Source organism: Ceratotherium simum, chromosome 21 (genome assembly GCF_057802395.1).
Source record: "Ceratotherium simum simum isolate JZ-2026a chromosome 21, ASM5780239v1, whole genome shotgun sequence".
NCBI classification, from domain to species: domain Eukaryota; kingdom Metazoa; phylum Chordata; class Mammalia; order Perissodactyla; family Rhinocerotidae; genus Ceratotherium; species Ceratotherium simum.
Window position 1 is genome coordinate 30667039 of NC_141920.1, and position 19964 is coordinate 30687002.

Genomic DNA, 19964 nt, shown 5'->3' on the forward strand with positions numbered 1-19964 from the left:
TCTAGAACATGACATTTACAAGTGCTTCTTACACTTCCCCCCTTCCCCCTTAGGTGAGACAGGAAGGCTAGATGTGGCTGGAGTTGGGTATTTCCCTTCCTCTAGGTCAGTTAGGCTGGTAACCTCCAGTCAATTAGGCTTACTCTGGTATAATAGTTTCTCTTGAGGACAGACCTTTGGTTAAGGAGAACAGGACGCGCTAGGTTTCTTTTCATATTTCAAAATGGTTACTTTCCCCTCCCCCTGCTGGAAGCACCAGAGATTTTCCTCTAATCTTCACAGTGAGAACCTGGTAGGGCTCCTGGAGGTAAAACTCATGAAAGTGTAGGGTCCTCCAAACTGGGCCCCCATAGATTTTAACTCTTATGCTAGTCCACACTGAGCATCCAGCAACTCATTGATTATAGCTTGTGTTCCTATCTATATTAACCATGACTTTTATTTTCTATATTCTGATGCTTTGGCATCTTGGGGCCCTGCTGACCTTGGAGGGACTCCTCTCCCAGTTTTAGTTAACTCCTAGAAACAGCAAACAACTCACCTGCAAGTGTGCCTTTCACATGCAAACCAACCAACCCAAAGCTCATACCCCAACCACCTCCTTTAACGGTCTCACACTATGGGCTACTATCCCACTTGCCCTCATAACCCCAGGGCCAGGTACCAGACAACTAAGGATGGCCCCTATGCCCTAGAGCCCACTGAAATTATTCAAACTAGCCAACCCTAATAACCCTGTTTACCTTGCTTCACCCATTCCTTCCCTCAGAAACCACAGTAAAGACTCTTGCCCACATTTTCCCTCTCTCCCTCTGCCTCCTGACTGAACCTGGTGCTTCTCCATGTGTCTCTACATGGCATGGTGTAGTATGCCTCCTGTTTCTAGGGATTTGTGAGTACAGTAAACCTCTTCCTTCACAGCAATCATTTCCATGTCTGAGTGTCTTACCATACCTGGTTAAAATAAGTCCTGAGTACCCCTTAAAACACTGGCAGTACTGGCTCTTATGAAGAGCTTCTGCTCCAGATAAGCTATGATTCTCTGCCTCTCTCTCCAGTTTTGGGGGAAGTAGCTTATCCTATGAATTCAATTCTCTAATGGATCTAAGATGAGTTGTTTTTCAGTTTTTTTCAGCTCTTTTCTTGTTGTTAGGATAGGGATGATGACTTCCAAGCTCTTTACATGTTGGAGTAGAAACCAGAAATCCAATCATTTCATTTTTTACATATTTTCTTTGTCTTCTTAGCCAAGGCAGGGCAATTTTTTCCAATGTCCTTTACAGTTTACTGTGTTTACAATTTCTTTAAGTATCTTTATCAAGGGAGTTTGAATGACTGAATGGGACCTTTATAAAAGCACAAAACTTGTCATGTCACCTCTGCTTAGAACTTTTCCAGGGGCTCTTCCCACTTGCAGCTAGGGTGACCAACTTGTCCTGGTTTGCCAGGGACTTTACCAGTTTTAGCATTGAAAGCTCCATGTTCTGGAAAACCCCTCAATCCCTGGCCTGGAACTGTCCCAGTGTTAAAATGGTAAGTCCTGTGTCCTAGAAGCCCCCTTCCCCACACCCACTTGGTATCTACCCCTGCTCCACACTCACTCATTACCTACCCACTAATTAGTGGAGGGTAGCCTACCCTCCACCCCACACCTACGCGCTATCTAACCCTGACTGATACCCACTTACCACATACCCCCACACTCCATTTTCAGGTTTCAGCTTAGAAGTTTCCTCCTTCAGAATGCCTTCTTTAAGTCTGGGTGAAGTCCACCCTGTGCTGCTTGGATCATAGAATTGATCACACTCTATCTCTTCCACTAACTCAAAACTTGATGAGGGAAAGAATCTCATCAGTCTCATTTACTTCTGTAGCCCTATACCTGAACAATGTCTAGCAGATGATCAATAAATGTTTTTGTATGGGTGAATGAGTTAATGAATAAAAGGACAAATGTGTATCCTTTGAGTTTTTGGCCAACTCAGTCAGCCATGCAGGTAAACACCTTGTCTGTTTGAATATGCTACCAATATCCTGGTTTGAGATACAAGAAGAGAACTTTGGGTAGTTTCTCTTTGAACCTCAAAGCAAATTCCATTCACTAAATCCAGCATGCTCCAGCTTACATCACACTTGCACAGGTGTTATCTAAGTTGGATTTCCCTACCAACACCTTGAGATAGGTGCCTATACATATATTGGGTGCCCCGGAAGCAGAGCCTGAGGTGGGGAGTCTTGTGCATGTGATTTGTCAAGGGCGGCTCTAAGAGACAAGGAGTGAGGGAAATAAGACAGGGAAAGGGAAGGAGCTGAGCAAGCATGTGTGTTCAGCTGGAGTCTAGCTGTGGCCTGATCCCATAGGGAGCTCTGGAGCATGAGTGAACCACATACTTGCTCTGCCTTGAGTCAGGAGGAGTGGACTTTTGTACCCCCTATATCAGTTGGTAGTTGGCTGTGGGCTGACTCAAGGAGAGGAGAGGGATGTAAACTCCCAGGCATTTCCCAACAAGACGGTTCCCATAAACCAAGGCTCCCTAGAGAAGGGAGAAGCTGTAAGCTGTTAAAGCCAACATGCACAGCAGCTAGGGGATGATGCAGCGGCCAGGTAACGGGGATCTATCTGTTGGCAGACCGCCAACAGCACATACTGAGTACCCAAGAGGAAGCTGACTCAGAGAGAATAAGCAACCTGCCCAGAGTTACCCAGGTAATAACCAGCAGAACTGGGCTTCAGGCCTAGACATCCAGACTCTGAATCCCCAGCTCAGTCTGCCCAAATTCATCCACACCAGCCGTCAACCAGTTTGGGTTACTGTTTCACAGGGTGGCTTGCTCCTCAGAACTAAAGCTCAAGGGTCAGAGAAGCAGAGAGGAAAGCTCTCTGTGACCACTACATTGTACGCACAAGCTTGGGAGGAGACTGAATAAGGAGTAGGATAGAGGCGAGAATTTGGGAACCTGGCACTCCATGGCCCAGACTTCATCACTGATGGGACTGCTGCTGGGAATGGTGGGGGGCAAAACCCCACCCTGCTCTGCCCAAAGTTTCAGTTCTCACAGTGCAGTTGGGGAAATCTGCCTGGTCATGGCAGAAAAGCCTAGCTGCGAGGGTCGGGGGATGGGGGACACAGACTGTAGACAGTGAGAACAAGTGTTCTGCAGCCAGATCGGGTTCCAGGCAACACCCACTTCTGACACAGGGCCTCAGAGGGCAAAAGTGGCAAGGCAGGCTGGAGGCAGGAGAGGAAAGAGCCTTTGTTGAGTACCTCCCCTGGGCCAAATCCTTTACTCTTTTTAATTAACCCTCCCAACCATGTAGCCATATGGGGAAGAGGGGCTACTAGAGCCATTTTACAGATGAGGAAACTGAGGTGCAGAAAAGTTACACAGTTTATCTATGGTCACAGAGATAAATGTTAGAGATGATTAAGTGACTTTCTCAAAGATACCCAGCTAGTAAGTGGTGGAGAGGTTGGTTATTAGTACCAGAATCTCATTATAATTTTTCCTGCATTTAATTTGTAAATGCCTGTACAGATAGTTGTGCTTAAACTAGCTGTTGGGCAAACTGTTTGGGAAAGTTCACACTGTTGAGTAGATTCTGCTCAACTAAGCCATTTGCCAATGCTATAAGTCATGGTTTAAAAAAAAAATTCAGGCAGTGTTGAGAAACAGAACCTGCTCGGCTGCTCTCGCCTTCCATCCCTTCCCTCATGCCACACAGGGCTGCATGAGGGGGCAGCCCCTGGAGAATGGAGCCAGCCCGGCACCTCCTGTCTCAGTGGTCCGGCCTTACCAAAAAGAGGCCCATGCTTGGCCTTGGCCCTGGGGGTCAGGAGATGACTCAGCTCTCACCCCAAGAAACTGAACATCTGAGAGGAGGAAAGGCATGTGCCTAGATCTTTACTCCCTAGAGTGTGGGAGTGCCAGCCAGTCAGAGGAGGGAGATGGTAATTCTCATCCTAGACCAGAGACTCTGAAAGAGGTGGTCCTTGGAGCCAAGAAGCTCCAGGAAGCGTCTTGGACATCTGATTTCTCACAGCTGGGGGCACTTGCCTGGGATCCAGACAGTGAGGTCAGAACTGTCCATTTCCTGCCCCTGCAGGTGACGGGTCCGGGAGGAGACCCTCGAGGAAGCCGGCTCCCAAAGCTGAGGGTGCGCCCGGCAGGCGCGGAGCACCTCCTGGCCGGAAGGAGCAGGCCGGTAGCAGCCCAAAGCCGGGGTCTCCCGCGAAGAAGCAGGCAGAGCGCAGGAGACGCCGAGAGGAGCTGGGGGAACCGGAGCCGAGCACGGCAGACAGGCCCTCCCGGGGGAGAAGGAAGAAGGACAGGAGGCCTTCCTTCAAGGAGAAGAGAGCACCCCCAAAGAAGGAAAAGGAGGTGCCGGGGAAGGAGGAGATGTGGAAGGGGCTGAAGAAACACAGGTGTGTTGTGACTCTGATTCAGGCACGTTTTCAGTCCGCGCTTTCCCTCTCCTGCCGGCCCTTCTCCCTGCCCTAATGAGGGGCAGATGTCCCCTCCCAGGTGAATAGGCTGCCCTGCTCTCTCCTTCTGCTTCTCTTTGCCCCTGCCTTTGCCACTGCCCAGCTCTCTGCAGCTGGGGCAGAACCAGGAGGATCACTGGCACCACAGGTGGAGTGGCCACTGGGCATGCGCAGCTCAAGGCCTCATGTCAGAAGCGTGCAGGTGGAAGCTCTGAGTGGAGAGGTGACATTGCAACAGGTGGGACAAGATCCAAGGTCTCCTGAATTTCAGCTGGTCACTCACCACAGCTCTTGAAGAGGAGCTGAGAGAAGTGAGCAAAATTGGACTTAGGAATCAGCATAGGGCTTAAGCACACCATTTTCCAATCTGGACCTGGGTCCTCCTCTGTGAAATGTGGCATTGATCTAGAAGACCTTCAAGGGTTCCACCAGCTCTGAAATTCTAGAATCTGGGGCTTTGATTTATTTGTCTTGTTTCCTTTGTTCCATTAGCACTAGCACACATGGGGTAGCAGACAGAGCTAGCTTATGGAATCAGCAGTCAGGATTTTAGTTCCATGTTTTGCTACCAATTTAGATGGGACATCTCTCTCTCTCATTGCCTCCCTTTTTTGCTTCACTCCCTTCTCAGGATGTTTAAGAATCCCAATTGATAAAGAGTGGGGAGGATTTTAAAGCAGCTGGATGTGTTGGAATTATGGTAAAGAGTTGCTGCTCCTTCCCACCTGGTTCTAACAAATCTTCTTTGCCCACACTGGTGGGGTATTTCACCGTACCTCCCCACCTTTACAGAGGGAGAACTGAGACCCTCAAAAGGGGCCACTGATTTCTTCTGTGACCCATGTCAGCCATCTCCAGCTTGGTTAGGGCTTTTGTCCACTGTCTGATTGTCCCTGGACTCAAGCTAAAGGGGTAAAGGATGCACAGTGCCCTTAGCAACTTAAAGAGAACTTGAATGCATCGCTGATGGGCCTGAAGTGTCCTGAACTTTAGAGGGAGGCTGCAGCCTCCTAAACGGACCACAGGTGTCTGGATGGCAGATGCAAAGTAAGGGGTACAGACAAGCACTCATTCATGCCATTTTCAGCTAAATGCCATAGCAGGACATAGAGAGATGAAAAAGACTCAGTGCTGTCCCCCCGATGCTGACACTCTAGCAAGGGAGACAGGACATGGGGATCAGTCATCATAAGGGCAAAGCGTAAAGCAATATGTATACGAGGAAGGATCTGATGAAGCACTGATTGGTGGGGCACTGGGGTATCCGAGTTCCTCCATGGAGAAGGTAAGCATTTCAACAAGGCTTTGAATCACAGATGGAATTTGAACAAGCAATGATGGAATGCACCCTGAGACTGAGGGAACAGCCTATGCAAAGACCCAAAGGCAGATGTCATGGGGTGTGCATGAGGTGTGGCAAAAAATCCCCATGTTCTAGGCTTTCCTGCATTCAAGGGCTAGGGACCCTCCTCTCCACCTCCCTCCTGTGAATTCTCCTTTGCTCCTCAGGAGTTCATCAGAAGCTAAAACTTACGGAGGCTGCTGAAACCTATGGTTACCCAAGCCCACATCCTGTTATTTCCATTTGTGAAACTTGCTAAGAAGGCAGCCCAGGTCCAGTCCCTTCTCCAGCCGCTCCCTCACCCCCCACCCCCATGCCCCTGTCAGCTGCCATCTTACTCAGCTGAGAGTCACTGTTTGTATGAATGAAGGAGGCTGTGAGGGGCACACACAAGAACTTGGATGTCGTGGCAGCTGAGCACATAGTATTGTCTGTGAGATGGTGAGGGTCGTCACACGGCAGGGTTTCCAGCTGGAAGTTCTCTGCAGCTGTGCTGTCCGGTACAATAGGCACCAGACACACGTTGGGCACTTGAAACGTGGCTAGTGTGACTGAGGAACTGAATTTCTAATTCAATTTAATTTAATTCAGTGTTAATACTATTGAGTTGACACAAGAGTTAGTGAATTTACTTAAGTTGGACAGATAGATATACTTTTGAAATTGATTTAACTTTGAAGCCAAAGTATCTTCTTAAAAAAAAAAAAAGACAAAGTAATTTTGTCAATGCAGATGCAAATGTCAAAGGAAAATGATATTCTGCTACTTGATTCATTTACTGGGAAACTTTTAGGGATATCTAAAACAATTTGGGTATGTGAATCTACTTTTTTAACTATAAATTTTATGAAATCCAAATACAGATCAAATGTGTTCAATGAAAATTCAATGTCTGAATTGACACACACAATGAGTACAAGATGAACACCAGATTTTGAAGACAGTACAAAAAGAATGTAAAATGTCTCATTAATAATTTTTATATTGATTACATGTTGAAATTATAATTTTTTAATATATTGAATTAAATGAAATGTATTATTAAAATTAATTTTATTCATTTCCTTTTACAATTTTAACATGGCTACTAGAAAATTTAAAATTATAATAAGTGTCTTGCGCTATATTTCTATTGGGCAGCACTGCACTAGAGTGTGGTGTATGGGGAGGACTCAGAGATATTAAGTTTGGGCAGGCAGCCCTCCCGATACCTTGGGCTACAGGACAGAGTTGTGGCCTCTTCTGACAGGTGGCGGGTGTCGCTGAGAGCTTCTGAGCAGGGGCAGGCCTGTGAGCGGTGGTGGGAGCTGTGAGCATCGGGGAGCATAGCCCACATGTCTTGCCCGTGGGCTCTTCTGCATTCCACAGAGCACCTGAGGACAGTTGCCTTCTTTTCACTCTCCTCTGCTCCACTCTGGCTCTGCCTCCAGATCGTCCTCCTTGGCCTCCAGCGCCACTGGTGGGGAGTCTCTGTCTGAGGAGGAACTGGCCCAGATCCTGGAGCAGGTAGAAGACAAGAAGAAGCTCATTGCCACCATGCGGAGCAAGCCCTGGCCCATGGCGAAGAAGCTTCGGGAGCTCAGGTGAGCAGGTGGTGGGCGGTTAGGGCCTCTCGATGTCCAAAAGTCTCCACTCCTTCTGATGGGTGTGGGAGTCCCTTCTTCCTCTCTGCCCCAAAGGATTCACCCTCCCACTCTGCTTTGGTCCCCTTCTGTCCCCAGAACAAGCACAGCACCGGGACAGGGTGGTGGTGGGGTGTTAGAGCCAAGACAGGCATGAGCAGTGATTGTTGATTGAGGCCCTGCTGTCGGCCAGCACGGAGCAGGGCCTGGAGGGAGAGATGGAGGATCATAACACTCTAGCCTGTGCCCAACCCTTCCACTGCCTGAGCGCCCCTTCTGTCTCGCGCCCCCATCTCATCTGGTGGCTTCTCTTCCTCCCTCGTAACCCGACACAGACATGCCTTTCAACAAGTTCAGACCTCTCTCATGTTCTTTAAGCACCAGAATCTCTCCTTGTGTAGCACACTCCTACTTACAGTGTGGAGAACAGGGAGAGGGACTGTCTGAGCTACTCTCATGTCCCAAATACCTAACACAGGGCCAAGCTTGCAGTCATGCTCCATGAATGTTGTTCCAGCCTCGCACCCAGGCCCCTAACTCCTGTTTTCAGCCCAGCCACTCCTGTGGTTTCCATACAAAAGCCTCGCACAACAAGCATTTTATCATTCTTGAGTCTCTGCTGTAGTTTTGAGATAAGGGCAGAGTCACATTGGTTTATAACATTGTAAAAATTTCAGGTCTACATCATTGTACTTCTATTTCTGCATAGATTACATCATGTTCACCACCAAAATACTATAATGCCATCAGGAGACTGGGCATAAATCTTAAGGACAAAGTAAAAAAAAAAAAAAAAAAAAAAAAGTTGGAATATTTGATGAACATTCTATGCTCCCTACCTAATCCACAGGCATCTAATAATATTGCCTAGCACTGGAATGACCTCCTAATAAATCAACTTAAAAAGGAGTCACATTACTTAACTTTTGGTTTTCTACTAAAAAATTCCCTTCCAACCTTACCATTTTCCCCCAAGTCCTCCTGCGTTTTTCTGCCACATTCCCTTTCCCCTTCCTTCTCTATAAAGCCATTTTCCCTGGCTCCTCTCACACCTGAGTTTCCTCATTGCTCAAATCAAATGCCTCCCCCTTCTGTTATGTAGAACAATATGGCAGCCATTTGACATGTTCAGCCTCACAGTTTGCACCCCAGAGGCACAGCAAAGATGCTGGCTGCACAAACACAGTGCAGACCCTGACAAGGGTTCTGGTAAATAGAGCTTACTCCACTGCCCTGCAAATTAGTACATTTGTCTCCTATGAGGCTGCAGGAAGAAATGCTCCCTGCAGTGCCTCCAGGCCAGTGCTGACCAGCAGAACTTTCTGGGATGATGGAAATGCTCTAAATCTGCCCTGTCTAATGCAGCAGCCACTGGGCACACGTGGCTTGTACTTGAAAAGTAGTTAGTGCAACTGAGAAACTGAATTTTTTGTTTTAATTTGTTTACATTTAAAACGTCACACGTGGGAGTGGCTACAGTTTGGGCAGTAGGTACAGCTCCAGGCAGTGGCTGTCTTCCTTCCCAGCCCCCCTTTTCTGAGTCTCTTCTCCTGATCCCTCAGGGACAGGTTCTTCCTCCTTCCAACTGTCACTCTAACAGAACCTCACCCGCACTCAGGTGTCACCTAAACACATCTTTTATTAACAGTGCAAAAAGCAACCCTGATGCTTGTGGAAATGAGATCTCCAGCTGGAAGTCTCAGGGACCATAAAATCCTGAGGGCCATTCAGCTGCCCAGAGAAGTCTGGCCTCTTCTCCAGGCCTGAGGGGCGGAGCTCCTGCTCTTGGTAGGGGTGGGAAGTGACTAAGGCCTGAGACACTAAAAAGACTCATGTCTCTCTCACTGGGGCAGGTCTCCCCAGAAAACAGTGGTCTCCTCCCTCCAGGCCTCTCTCCTTCCTCTTCCTTCTCCCAGGATGCCTTATCCCAGACTCAAGTCTAAGGCTTCCCAGCCTCTGGGTCTCCATTCCAGCCAGTGCCTCTGCCTAGAAGATCCCCGCTTTCTGCCAGCCCACCTGGCTAATTCCTACACACCATGTGAGACTTGAGCCTCTGCAGAGAAGTCCCATTGCCCTCCTTGCATTCAGACTGAGTTATTTACTGCCCCTCTGGTCCCCAGGTCACTTTCCCCTCTCTTGACTGGATGCTCTTGTTTACAGAGCTGTGTCTTATTTATCTTTCAGTATTCTTTCTTTTCCATATATAGCAGCATTTGCTGAGTGCTCCCTATGTGCCAGGCACTGTTCTGAGTGCTGTGTGTGTAACAATTTATTTAATCCTCATAACCACCCTGTGATGTCAGTACTATTATTATTGTTCCCATTTTACTGATGAGCAAACTGAGGCACAGAGCAATTGAGTAATTTGCCCAAAGTCACACAGTGAGTTAAGTGGCCTGGCCAGGATTTGAATTCAGGAATTCTGGTCTAGAACCTGCTCTCTTAATGTGTAACCACTTCTCCAGAATTACTAGATATTCTAGAATGCACCCCTTTGGTTCCTGTATGAGTTCCTCTTCTGGCAGTAAAGTCTTCAACTGCTGATAGCATCCCCAGACTACATCTTCTTTTTTTTAGAAGCAATGCTTTGGGGGCCCCAGTCTCTGGCCCAGTCAGGCAGCTGGCTGATCTGGGTATAGTTGTTGTAGACAATCTAAGAAGGAAGGCAAGGCATAAAGAGCAATAGCAGTGAATGGGGCAAGCCTGTGTTCACACCTCTGCCGCATCTGGGTGGCTTTGGCTGGCCATTCAGTCCCTCTCAGGCTGGTTTCCTTCCCTTAACCTCTCTGAGCCTCACATTCCTCATTTATAAAATAGGAATAATAATATCTGCCTCACAGAGTTGTTCTGACAAATTCAAAATATTTATATTAAGTGTCCAGCACATAATATGCAATTAATAAATGGTAGTTATTATTAAAGCTGGAACAATCTTTTGTGTCAGACACTATGCTGAGCCCTGAGAGATGAGGATGGGGAACAAAGATGAATCAGAGACTGCATTTATTAGTGGACATCATTAATAACGACACAGGTAGGCTGTGATGTTGGCAAAAGAGCTTCTAGAGCCCAGGAGTCAGAGATGTTTGCTTTAATCATAGAATTAATGAGGTGTGTCCCTCAGCTTTGTCAGAAGCCTAATGTCTTAGAAAATTATCAAACTCTCTTCAGAGAGATCTGAAGAATTATACTTCCAGGAAGATGGAGTAGACATACTTTTCTCTATTCTTCCCACTAAGTACAACTAAAACCCTGGACATTATATGTAAAGCAAACATAAGAAGGCTTATAAAAGTGGAGAGAAGATAGCAAACTAACTAAGGAACTCAGGACCAAAGGAATGACAGGGTGCTGAGTTCCAGGGTTTCTTTTTTGCCTTTTATATCCCAGACTGGATATTGGAGAAGCTGCCCTCCCAGAAACACTGATAGACACAGACAAAAAAAACATATCAAGAAAAGTCTGCTCTCTCTGGCCAAAGGACCTGGAAAGAGACAGCCTGGCAAAAGACTCTTAGACAATAACAACACTACTCCAGCCAAACCCCACAAACAAAAGAGCAGCCCCACCCTCATCCCCGGCAGCAAAAGCCAAGTGGGGAAGCCTAGATTTCCTCCTATGTCAGGTTATAACATGGTGCCCGCCAACACCCTCACTAGGTGTCAGAGAAGACCAAGTGGGGAGCAGGGACTTTCATCCCCACCAGGCAGCAATGAACCCTCCTTCTCCCTGTGGTGTCTGTGGAGGCCACATAGGGAGTCTGGACCTTCACCACCACCTGGCAGTAATAAGGCATCCCTCCTAGCCAGGATGATATGAGTAGAAGCCTAGTGGAGAGCCTGAACTCCCATCCCTGCTCAGCAATAACACAGAGCTCCTCCTAGCCCTGGTGTCAAAGAAGGCCAAGTGAAGAACCTGGCTTTCCACCTGGAAGTAACCAGGCAGCATCCCCCTTCACCTCCTGAAGCAGTGTCAGAGGATGCCTGCTGAAATGCAAGATTTAAATAAGATCCAGAGCCTCATAACATAATCTCCCAGAGGTCCAGGCTTCAATCAAAAATCACTCTTCATACCAAGAACAGGAAGATCTCAAACTGAATGATAAGACAATCAACAGATGCTAACACCAAGATGACATAGATGTTAGAATTAACTGACAAAGATTTTAAAGAAACCACAATAAAAATGCTTCAGTGAGCAATTACAAATGCACAAAACAAAGGAAGAAATAGAAAGTCTCAGAAAAGATATAGAAAATATAAAGAAGAACAACTAGAAATTTTATGAGTAAAAAATATAGTACCTGAAATTTTTAAAAATTCAGTGAATGGGCCCAACAGCAGAATGGAGAAAACAGAGTAAAGCATCAGTGAAGTTGAAGCTGGAACAAGAGAAATTACCCAATCTAAACTATAGAGAGAAAATAGTCTGGGGAAAAAAGTAAACAGAGCCTCAGGGACATGTGGGACTATAATAAATGATCTAACATTAGTGTCTTCTCCAAATCCCTTTCCCTGGATATAAGGGGGGGAAAGGGAGCCCCAGAAGAAAAGGAGAAAGAGGGCGGGGCTAAAAAAGTCTTCAAAGAAAGAATGACTGAAAATTTCTCAAATTTCGCAAAACATACAGATTCAAGAAGCTAAACAAAACCCAAACAGGACAAACCCAAAGTAATCCAAGTCAAGACACATCAAAGTCAAACTTCTGAATACTTATAAGCAGTCAGAGAAACAATGTATTACCTATAGGGGAAAAACAATTAGAATGACAGCAAATTCCTCATCAGAAACCATGGAGGACAGAAGGAGGTGGCACGACAATTTTTCAAGTTCCATATGAAAAGAATTGTCAACCCAGAATTCTATATCTAGCAAAAATATCCTTCAAAAATAAAGGAAAAATCAAGATATTCTCAGATGAAGGAAAACTAAAAAAATTTGTCACCAATAGACCTATGCTAAAAGAATGGCTAAAGAAAGTTTTCTAAACAGAAAAGAAATGATAAAATAGTAATCTTAGAACATTAAGAAGGAAGAATATGCTAAGAGCAAAAATATTGGAAAAAATAAATTTTCCTTCTCCTCTTGAATATTTAAAATTATGTTTGACAGTTGAAGAAAAATTATAACACCATCTAATGTGATTCTCAATGAATGTGGAGGAAATATTTAAGACAATTATAAATGGGGATGGTAAAGTGACATAAAGGGAAGTAATATTTCTACACATTTAACTAGTAAAACATCAGCACCAGTAGCCTTTGATATATATCCCTAAAGCATCTACTGAAAAAGCTAAACAAAGAGATACACTCAAAAACACTGTAGAAATGTCAAAATGGAATACTAAAAAATGTTCAAGTAACCCACAGGAAGGCAGGAAAAGGGAAAGCAGAAATGAAAAACAGAGAGAACAAACAGAAACCAAAAAATAAAATGGTAGGTTTAAACCTACCAATAATTACATTAAATGGAAGTGGTTTAAATACACCAATTAAAAGACAGAGATTGGCAGAGTGGATTTTATTTTTTTTTATTTTTTTTTTTTTTTTTTTTAAAGATTTTATTTATTTATTTTTCCCCCAAAGCCCCAGTACATAGTTGTCTGTCATAGCTGCACATCCTTCTAGTTGCTGTATGTGGGACACGGCCTCAGCATGGCTGGAGGAGCGGTGCCTCGGTGCGCACCCGGGATCCGAACCCGGGCCGCCGGCAGCGGAGAGCACGCACTTAACCGCTAAGCCACGGGGCCGGCCCTATGGCAGAGTGGATTTTAAAAATGACTTAACTACATGCAATCTATAAGAAACTCACTTTAAATATGGTGATACATGTAGGTTGAGAGTAAAAAGATGGCCAAAAAATTTTACCGTGCAAACACTAACCAAAATAAAGTAGTAGAAGAGGCTATGTTAATATCAGATAAAGTCAACTTCAGAGTAAAGAAAACTACCAGGGACAGAGACGAACATTATATAATGATCAAAGGGTCAATCCGCCAAGAAGACATAACAACCCTAAATGTGTATGCACCAAAGAGATCAGTGGTTTGGGTACTACAGTGTATTAGTTATCTAGTGCTGTGTAATAAATTATCCCAAAAATTAGTAGTTTAAAACAATAATAAACATTTATTATCATCTATGGGTCAGAAATTCAGAAGCAGCTAAGCTGATCAGTTCTGACTTGAAGTCTCTCATAAGGTTGAGTCAAGGTGTTGGCCAGGGCTATAGTCATCTAAAGGTTTGATTGGGGCTGGTGAATCTACTTTCAAGGCGGCTCACTCACATGGATAACAAATTGGTTCTGGTTGTTAGAAGGAGGCCTCAGTTTCTCTCCATAGTCTCCATAGGCTACTTGAGTGTCCTCATGACATGGCAGCCAGCTTCCCCCAGAAGAGGAGGAATTCAAGGAGGAAGTCACAATACCCTTTATGTCCTAGTCGCAGAAGTCATAAACTGTTGCTTCTATCCCTTTCTGTTCATTGGCAGCAAGTTAATAAGCCTGGCCCACATTCAAGGGGAGGAGAATTAAGTTCTAGATTTTATTTTATTTTATTTTATTTTATTTTATTTTATTTTATTTTATTTTATTTTATCTATTTTTTGTGTGTGTTTGAGGAAGATCAGCCCTGAGCTAACATCCACGCTAATCCTCTTCTTTTTGCTGAGGAAGACCGGCTCTGAGCTAACATCTATTGCCAATCCTCCTCCTTTTTTTTTCCCCAAAGCCCCAGCAGATAGTCGTATATCATAGTTGCACATCCTTCTAGTTGCTGTATGTGGGATGCGGCCTCAGTGTGGCCGGAGAAGCAGTGTATCAGTGCGCGCCCGGGATCTGAACCCGGGCTGCCAGTAGCGGAGCGCACGCACTTAACCGCTAAGCCACGGGGCTGGCCCAAGTTCTACATTTTAAAAGGAGGAATGTCAAATAATTTGCTGACATATTTTAAAACCACCACATATTGGAAGCCAGGCATTCTTGGCTAGCCTCAACTGGCCTCAAATTGACATGGTGAGGTCTTTAGAGCAGATGCCTCAACCTGGCTGATGTGAATTTCCACTTAGAGTGAGCTCACCATCTGTTTGATCCTTGTCTCTACAACCAAAAATGGAAATTGTGTGGGGACAAAGGGAGACACCAAACCAGCATGGCCCAGATCACCTTAGATCTCTGGCCACTTCTAACCTCTAGCCACCTCCTTTTGGCCGCCTATGTTCCTTACCTACATTCAGATGTCTTTGAGATTTCAGCCTGGCTGATACACTCTCCCAGCATTCTGCATGGGACAGCAAAACTCTCGTCATCAAACACAGGCTTCCCTGTGTCTATGTTTACCTCTGCATCTCAAAATTAAGTGTGATTTTGAATCCGATCTCCTTCACTGGGGGAGGAATGTGGGAAGTATATAATCTGAGTGATGCCTTGGGTCAACTTCAGGGTGTTCTATTGTGGAATGCCACATTACCAAGCCCCTTGTCCAGGCACCTGGGGGAGCAGAGGGTTCCTCCTGTCAGCCCCCTGGGTTAGCAAAGAATCTTATCAGCTTCCCACTCCAGGAGCTGCCATTTCCTCAGAAGGGGAAAGGGTGACTGCTCACAGAATGAAATTGTTGTGCTCACACTGCATGCATTCACACATTTAATTCTCACAATACTATCCCCATTTTCAGATGAAAACTCTGCCACTCTGAGAGGCACAGAATCTTGCCTGGTTCTCTGCCTGGTTCTCTCTGGCACTAACAGCCACACAATATATCTCCTTCCCTCCCAGCAGTAATTGCTTGCCACCTTGACCATGTTTTCCAAACTGTGATTTGGGCCACACTTTCTATAAGAAGAGTCTTCCTGGAGGCAAACGTGAGGAGTTTCTGAAGTGGTGTCTGTAGTGTGGCTGCCTCCAGAAGCCCTTTCTTCAATAACTTCCTCCTCTGCTGAGTGTTGGAGGGGCCTGATGGGTCAATAATCACTTGCCAAAAGTGACCTTGAGATTCAGGCCCCTAGAAGCTGCCTCAAAACAATAGATCTTTCCTCTCTTCCTTTCCCCTTCATTTACCACACACCATCTGGTTTGAGGAAAAGGAGAGGTGAGTTTTCGGGAAGTTCCCGTTTGAAAGGACAATGCTGACAAGGAGGGGACAGAAGCACCTTACAGAAATAAGATTTGCAACAGTTGGGAAGTGCAGGCCAGGAGCCACTGTTTCCATAAACCAAATACTGTCTCTGGTAAGGAAGAACACGATATTCTGGATCACAGGTAACATGTTTAAAGGAGTTTGCTCTAAAAATGTTAGTTGTTATTATTTAGGTACCTTCACTGAATCCAAAAAAGTTTGCTGTGTCCATCAAAATTTTAAACCAGGTGAACTCTTCATAGCAAATGGTCCTCAGAGTTTGCACCCAGCACTGGGCAGAGCCCTCTGTTCTGCTGAGGGCTCTCTGGGGGTCTGCACATCAAGAAGAGAAGCATTCGCTGCTGGGCTCAATGGCTCAGGCACAAGAGCTGCCCCTTGCTTTTGAGAACTCTCATCTAAGTCCCCAAATCTTAAAACTTGGCACATTGAAACTCACAAACCCCAAGTGCTCTTTGTTCACTTGTAAGATACAAGAACAGGACAAAAATATGAATTACATGGGGCCGGCCCCGTGGTGCAGCGGTTAAGTGCGCGCACTCCACTGCTGGCGGCTCGGGTTCGGATCCCGGGGCGCACAGACGCACCGCTTGTCAGGCCATGCTGTGGAGGCGTCCCACATAAAGTGGAGGAAGATCGGCCGGATGTTAGCTCAGGGCCAGTCTTTCTCAGCAAAAAGAGGAGGATCGGCATGGATGTTAGCTCAGGGCTGATCTCCTCAGAAAAAAAAAGATATATATATATGAATTACATGAAATCATTCTTTGGTATCACAGAATGTTGGTAGTCACAGATAACTCACTGCCAGAACATGTCCCGCCTAGATGGGGAACAGTGAGCTATCCCATTATGGAATACATACAGCCCACCTTTTGACCATGGGCTCAGGAGCTGGACAGTCAGCCTCATTGATATTGAGACATCCGAGTAAAACCAGCGTTGGGATTAACCCCAGGTTAGAAAGTGACTTTGATTCATGTCAACTGCCTGCATTTGCACTTTGGAGGGGGTGTAGGTATTGTGTAGCGAGCAGCGGGGGCTCTTTGCACTTTGGAGGGGGGCTACGTATTGTGTAGCGAGCAACAGCGGCCAGACACACAGCTCCACAATGCCTTCTTCTGTCCACCCGGAGATGGACTTCATTCTTCATCCACTTGTGTGGGTTTATCCAGTGGTTGCTGATAAACTGGCTCTCTGTGGGGTGGGGGTGAAAGGGGATAAAGGGGGCCTGATTTGTAGCATTTTCTGATTTCCTATAGTCTAAATGCTCCCACTATGGCCAATTTCAAGCTACCAATGGTTTAACAACTGGTTGGCCAAGTTCCTGAGCATTTAACAGTCGGTTCTCAGAGGCCAGTCCTCACCAGCTCCAGCATGCCACCCTAGAATATCTAATAGACAAACTGACCCATGTGTTTCTCTTCCAACTTTCCCTGGATGTTCACTCCCTCATTCAACACTCATGCAGTCCACAAATATCTACTGAATGCTGTATTCATTTTCTATTGCCACTGTAACAAATTACCACAAGCTTAACAATTTAAAACAACACTGGTTTACTAGCTCACAGTTCTGTCAGTCACAAGTCCAGCAAGGTGTGGCTGGATTCTCTGCTCAGGGTCTCATGGGGCTAGAATCAAAATATCACCAAGGTTGCGATTCCCACCTGGGATTCGAAGTCTGCTTTCAAGCTCACTGGTTTTGGGCGGAATTCATTTCCTTCTCTTGCTTTCCATGTGGTATCCTCCACAGGGGCCCAGCCACAGAGGGTCGATAATTCTCCTCCTCCGAATTTCTTTGACTTTCCCCTCCACCACATCTCTCTCTGACTCTTCTGCCTTCTTCTGTTTTTAGGGGTTCATGTGATTACCTTGGGCCCTTCCAGAGAATCCGGGATAATCTCCCTATCTTAAAGTCAGTAATCTTAATTACATCTGCAAAGTCCTTTTTACCATTCACGGGTGTACCACCAGAGGGAGAAGGTCAGCGAGGCCAAAATTCTGCTATTCTTGGCATTTGGGAAGCTTCAGTGGACAGAACCGACAAAATGCTCTGCCCTCATGGAACTTCCATTCTAACTAGGGGCATAAAAACGTTTAAGGATTTCAGCCATATACACATCCTCATAGTTCAGACTTCTTTGGGTTAGGGTGTTAATTGAATTCCTGCCCTTTTTTTTTTTCTAACCAGGGAGGCCCAAGAATTTGTGGAGAAGTATGAAGGAGCCTTGGGAAAGGGGAAAGGCAAGCGACTCTACGCCTATAAGATGCTGATGGCTAAGGTGTGTGGTGCAGAGGCAGTAAACCTGTGGGAGGGCTTGCTCAGCTTCTGAATCTGGGTGACTATCACAGGCACCTGCCCAGCCTCGCCATTTGTGTCCAGCTTGCCCAGAATTCTGAGTGTAAGGTCCAGTTGACCTTTCCAATTCATCCAGGATTGGAAACCAACCGTATCCTGTCAATTTCTCTACTTATCTGTAAGGGCTTCGATGTATTCGAGACAAATCCTCTCCAATGAAGAACTAAACTCACAGCATTAAGATTTTCATATCTATTACCAGAAAGTTGCAGATAGTGGTCTCATAATTTTTGTAATTACTTTCCATATATGTTGGGTTTAAATCTTTTTCATTCCTAATATTATTTTTTCTCCTTTTTCAGTTTTAATTTTCTGACAACTATCTCTGGGTCATTTTGTTAATTATATCTAGAAACTATTTACCGCTTAACAACTACACTCAAATCCTTTTTTTTCCCAACTGAGGAAGTGTGCTTCGTCCTCTGTATTTACCCTCTCTTATTGTTTTTAATTCTTTGTTTTCTCTTTCTTTGCATTGTCTGAAATTTCTCAGGTTTAACCTCAATATAATTGAATCAATTTTCTTCTGTCTCAATTATAATGTAATTCTATTACTGAATTTTTAGCTACTTTGCAATCCTTCCATACCTCAACTATATTCTTTTTAAAATCTCAAATTATCATCCTTTACTCTAGAAGCCATATTTCTTGTATCCTCTTAAGAACACTGTACCATATCTCAAAATTTAGTTATGTATCCTAGAGGAAATGCTTTCCAAAAATTTCAGAGAATGGTGTCCCCTTTTCCTTGTTCTGCGTACTATTTCTCAAGCCTCACCAGTTGTTTTTAGTCATTCAGACCCTGATTTCATCCACAAACAGGATGCATGGCTTGGCTGTGTCTTGTTCCACCACTATTTGAATTTTGTTTTCCTGTATATAGCTGGAGAACAAGACGACATGCCCAGCTAATAACCCAGTCCTGGGGCAGGAGCCACCATCTCACACAGCTCTGAGGAGGGGAGTTGGAGTCTCCTCCTGCCCACGCCCCAGCCCAATTTTCTGATTCTCTAAACCAGTGAAAGATAAGAGCTTCCATGCAGAGCTTCTCCCTGGCCTTTGCCTTCCCCCCTCCAAGGCATCACTTTCCAGGCTGAGATGCCCCTAGCCTTGAGGGGCTGTCAGGTGGCTGCCAAGTGACCAACTGGCAGGCTGTGTCTCCAGGGGCCTCACTTGGCAACGTTCGTTCCCTCTATTGGCCCTCAGCCTTGCAAGCTTATATTTTGTACCGATTTTATCAGCACTCTGACAGGGGATCCATCTCTCGGGGGAGGACTCACATTAATAAAGCTTATGAGACAGATATATAAAACCAGGTACAGGATTATTAATTTACAAGGAGAAATAACTGATGCAAGAACTGGAAAATTTGAAGTCTACATCAGCAGTGCCTTTTATTTCTGATAGTAGAGTTAGTTATATGGGATGCTAAAGCATAATTCCAATTCCAAGCTATTAATTTGCAATGAAAAATCACTGCCATGGAAACCAAAGTACTCACAGCACAGGTGATGGGCAAATGCTTTCCTTATAAGCCAAAGATGATTTTTAGCACAGAATCAGAACTGGGGACGGTAGATGAAGCAATGGGACTGGAGTGTCCAATGTCCATCATCCGCCATTCCCCACATCCCTGCCTTCCTGTCTTAGGGCTGTCTTTGCCATTATCGTCAACCAGTCTTTTGCTTATGGGCCCCTCTTCTCTTTTGCATCTGTGACCCTCTCCCTCTTCTGACAGATATTTTTCTTCCTCATATAGTAATTACCCAATCAGGATGTGGTCAAAGCCTTCAGTTCTGGAAGTCTGTCTGATTCATTCGGATAAATTTTCCCTATCATCCTTTAATGAATTTACAAGGGAAAATCTCATTTCCTTCATGAACAAGTTCTTAGGAGACCTTTGTAAGAGTAGAAACAGATCTTAGGCTCTTCTCCCTACTACCTTTTGGCTGTTTTCTATGAGTTTTTAAATTCCAAATGGATTTACTTCCAGGGGGTGGGGTTGTTGGAGAGCAGCCCCTTGAAGAG

General features: G+C 45.3%; 1 protein-coding gene across 1 annotated transcript in view; it reads left to right on the forward strand.

Moving 5' to 3' along the window:
• Nucleotides 1-19964, forward strand: part of TMC2 (transmembrane channel like 2) — a 74573-nt gene that overhangs the window by 14044 nt on the left and 40565 nt on the right. Inside the window, exons 3-5 of the mRNA XM_004433835.3 lie at nucleotides 4106-4424; nucleotides 7257-7409; nucleotides 17769-17859. Coding sequence (XP_004433892.2) covers nucleotides 4106-4424; nucleotides 7257-7409; nucleotides 17769-17859 — 563 coding nt within the window. The remainder of the gene's footprint in view (nucleotides 1-4105; nucleotides 4425-7256; nucleotides 7410-17768; nucleotides 17860-19964) is intronic.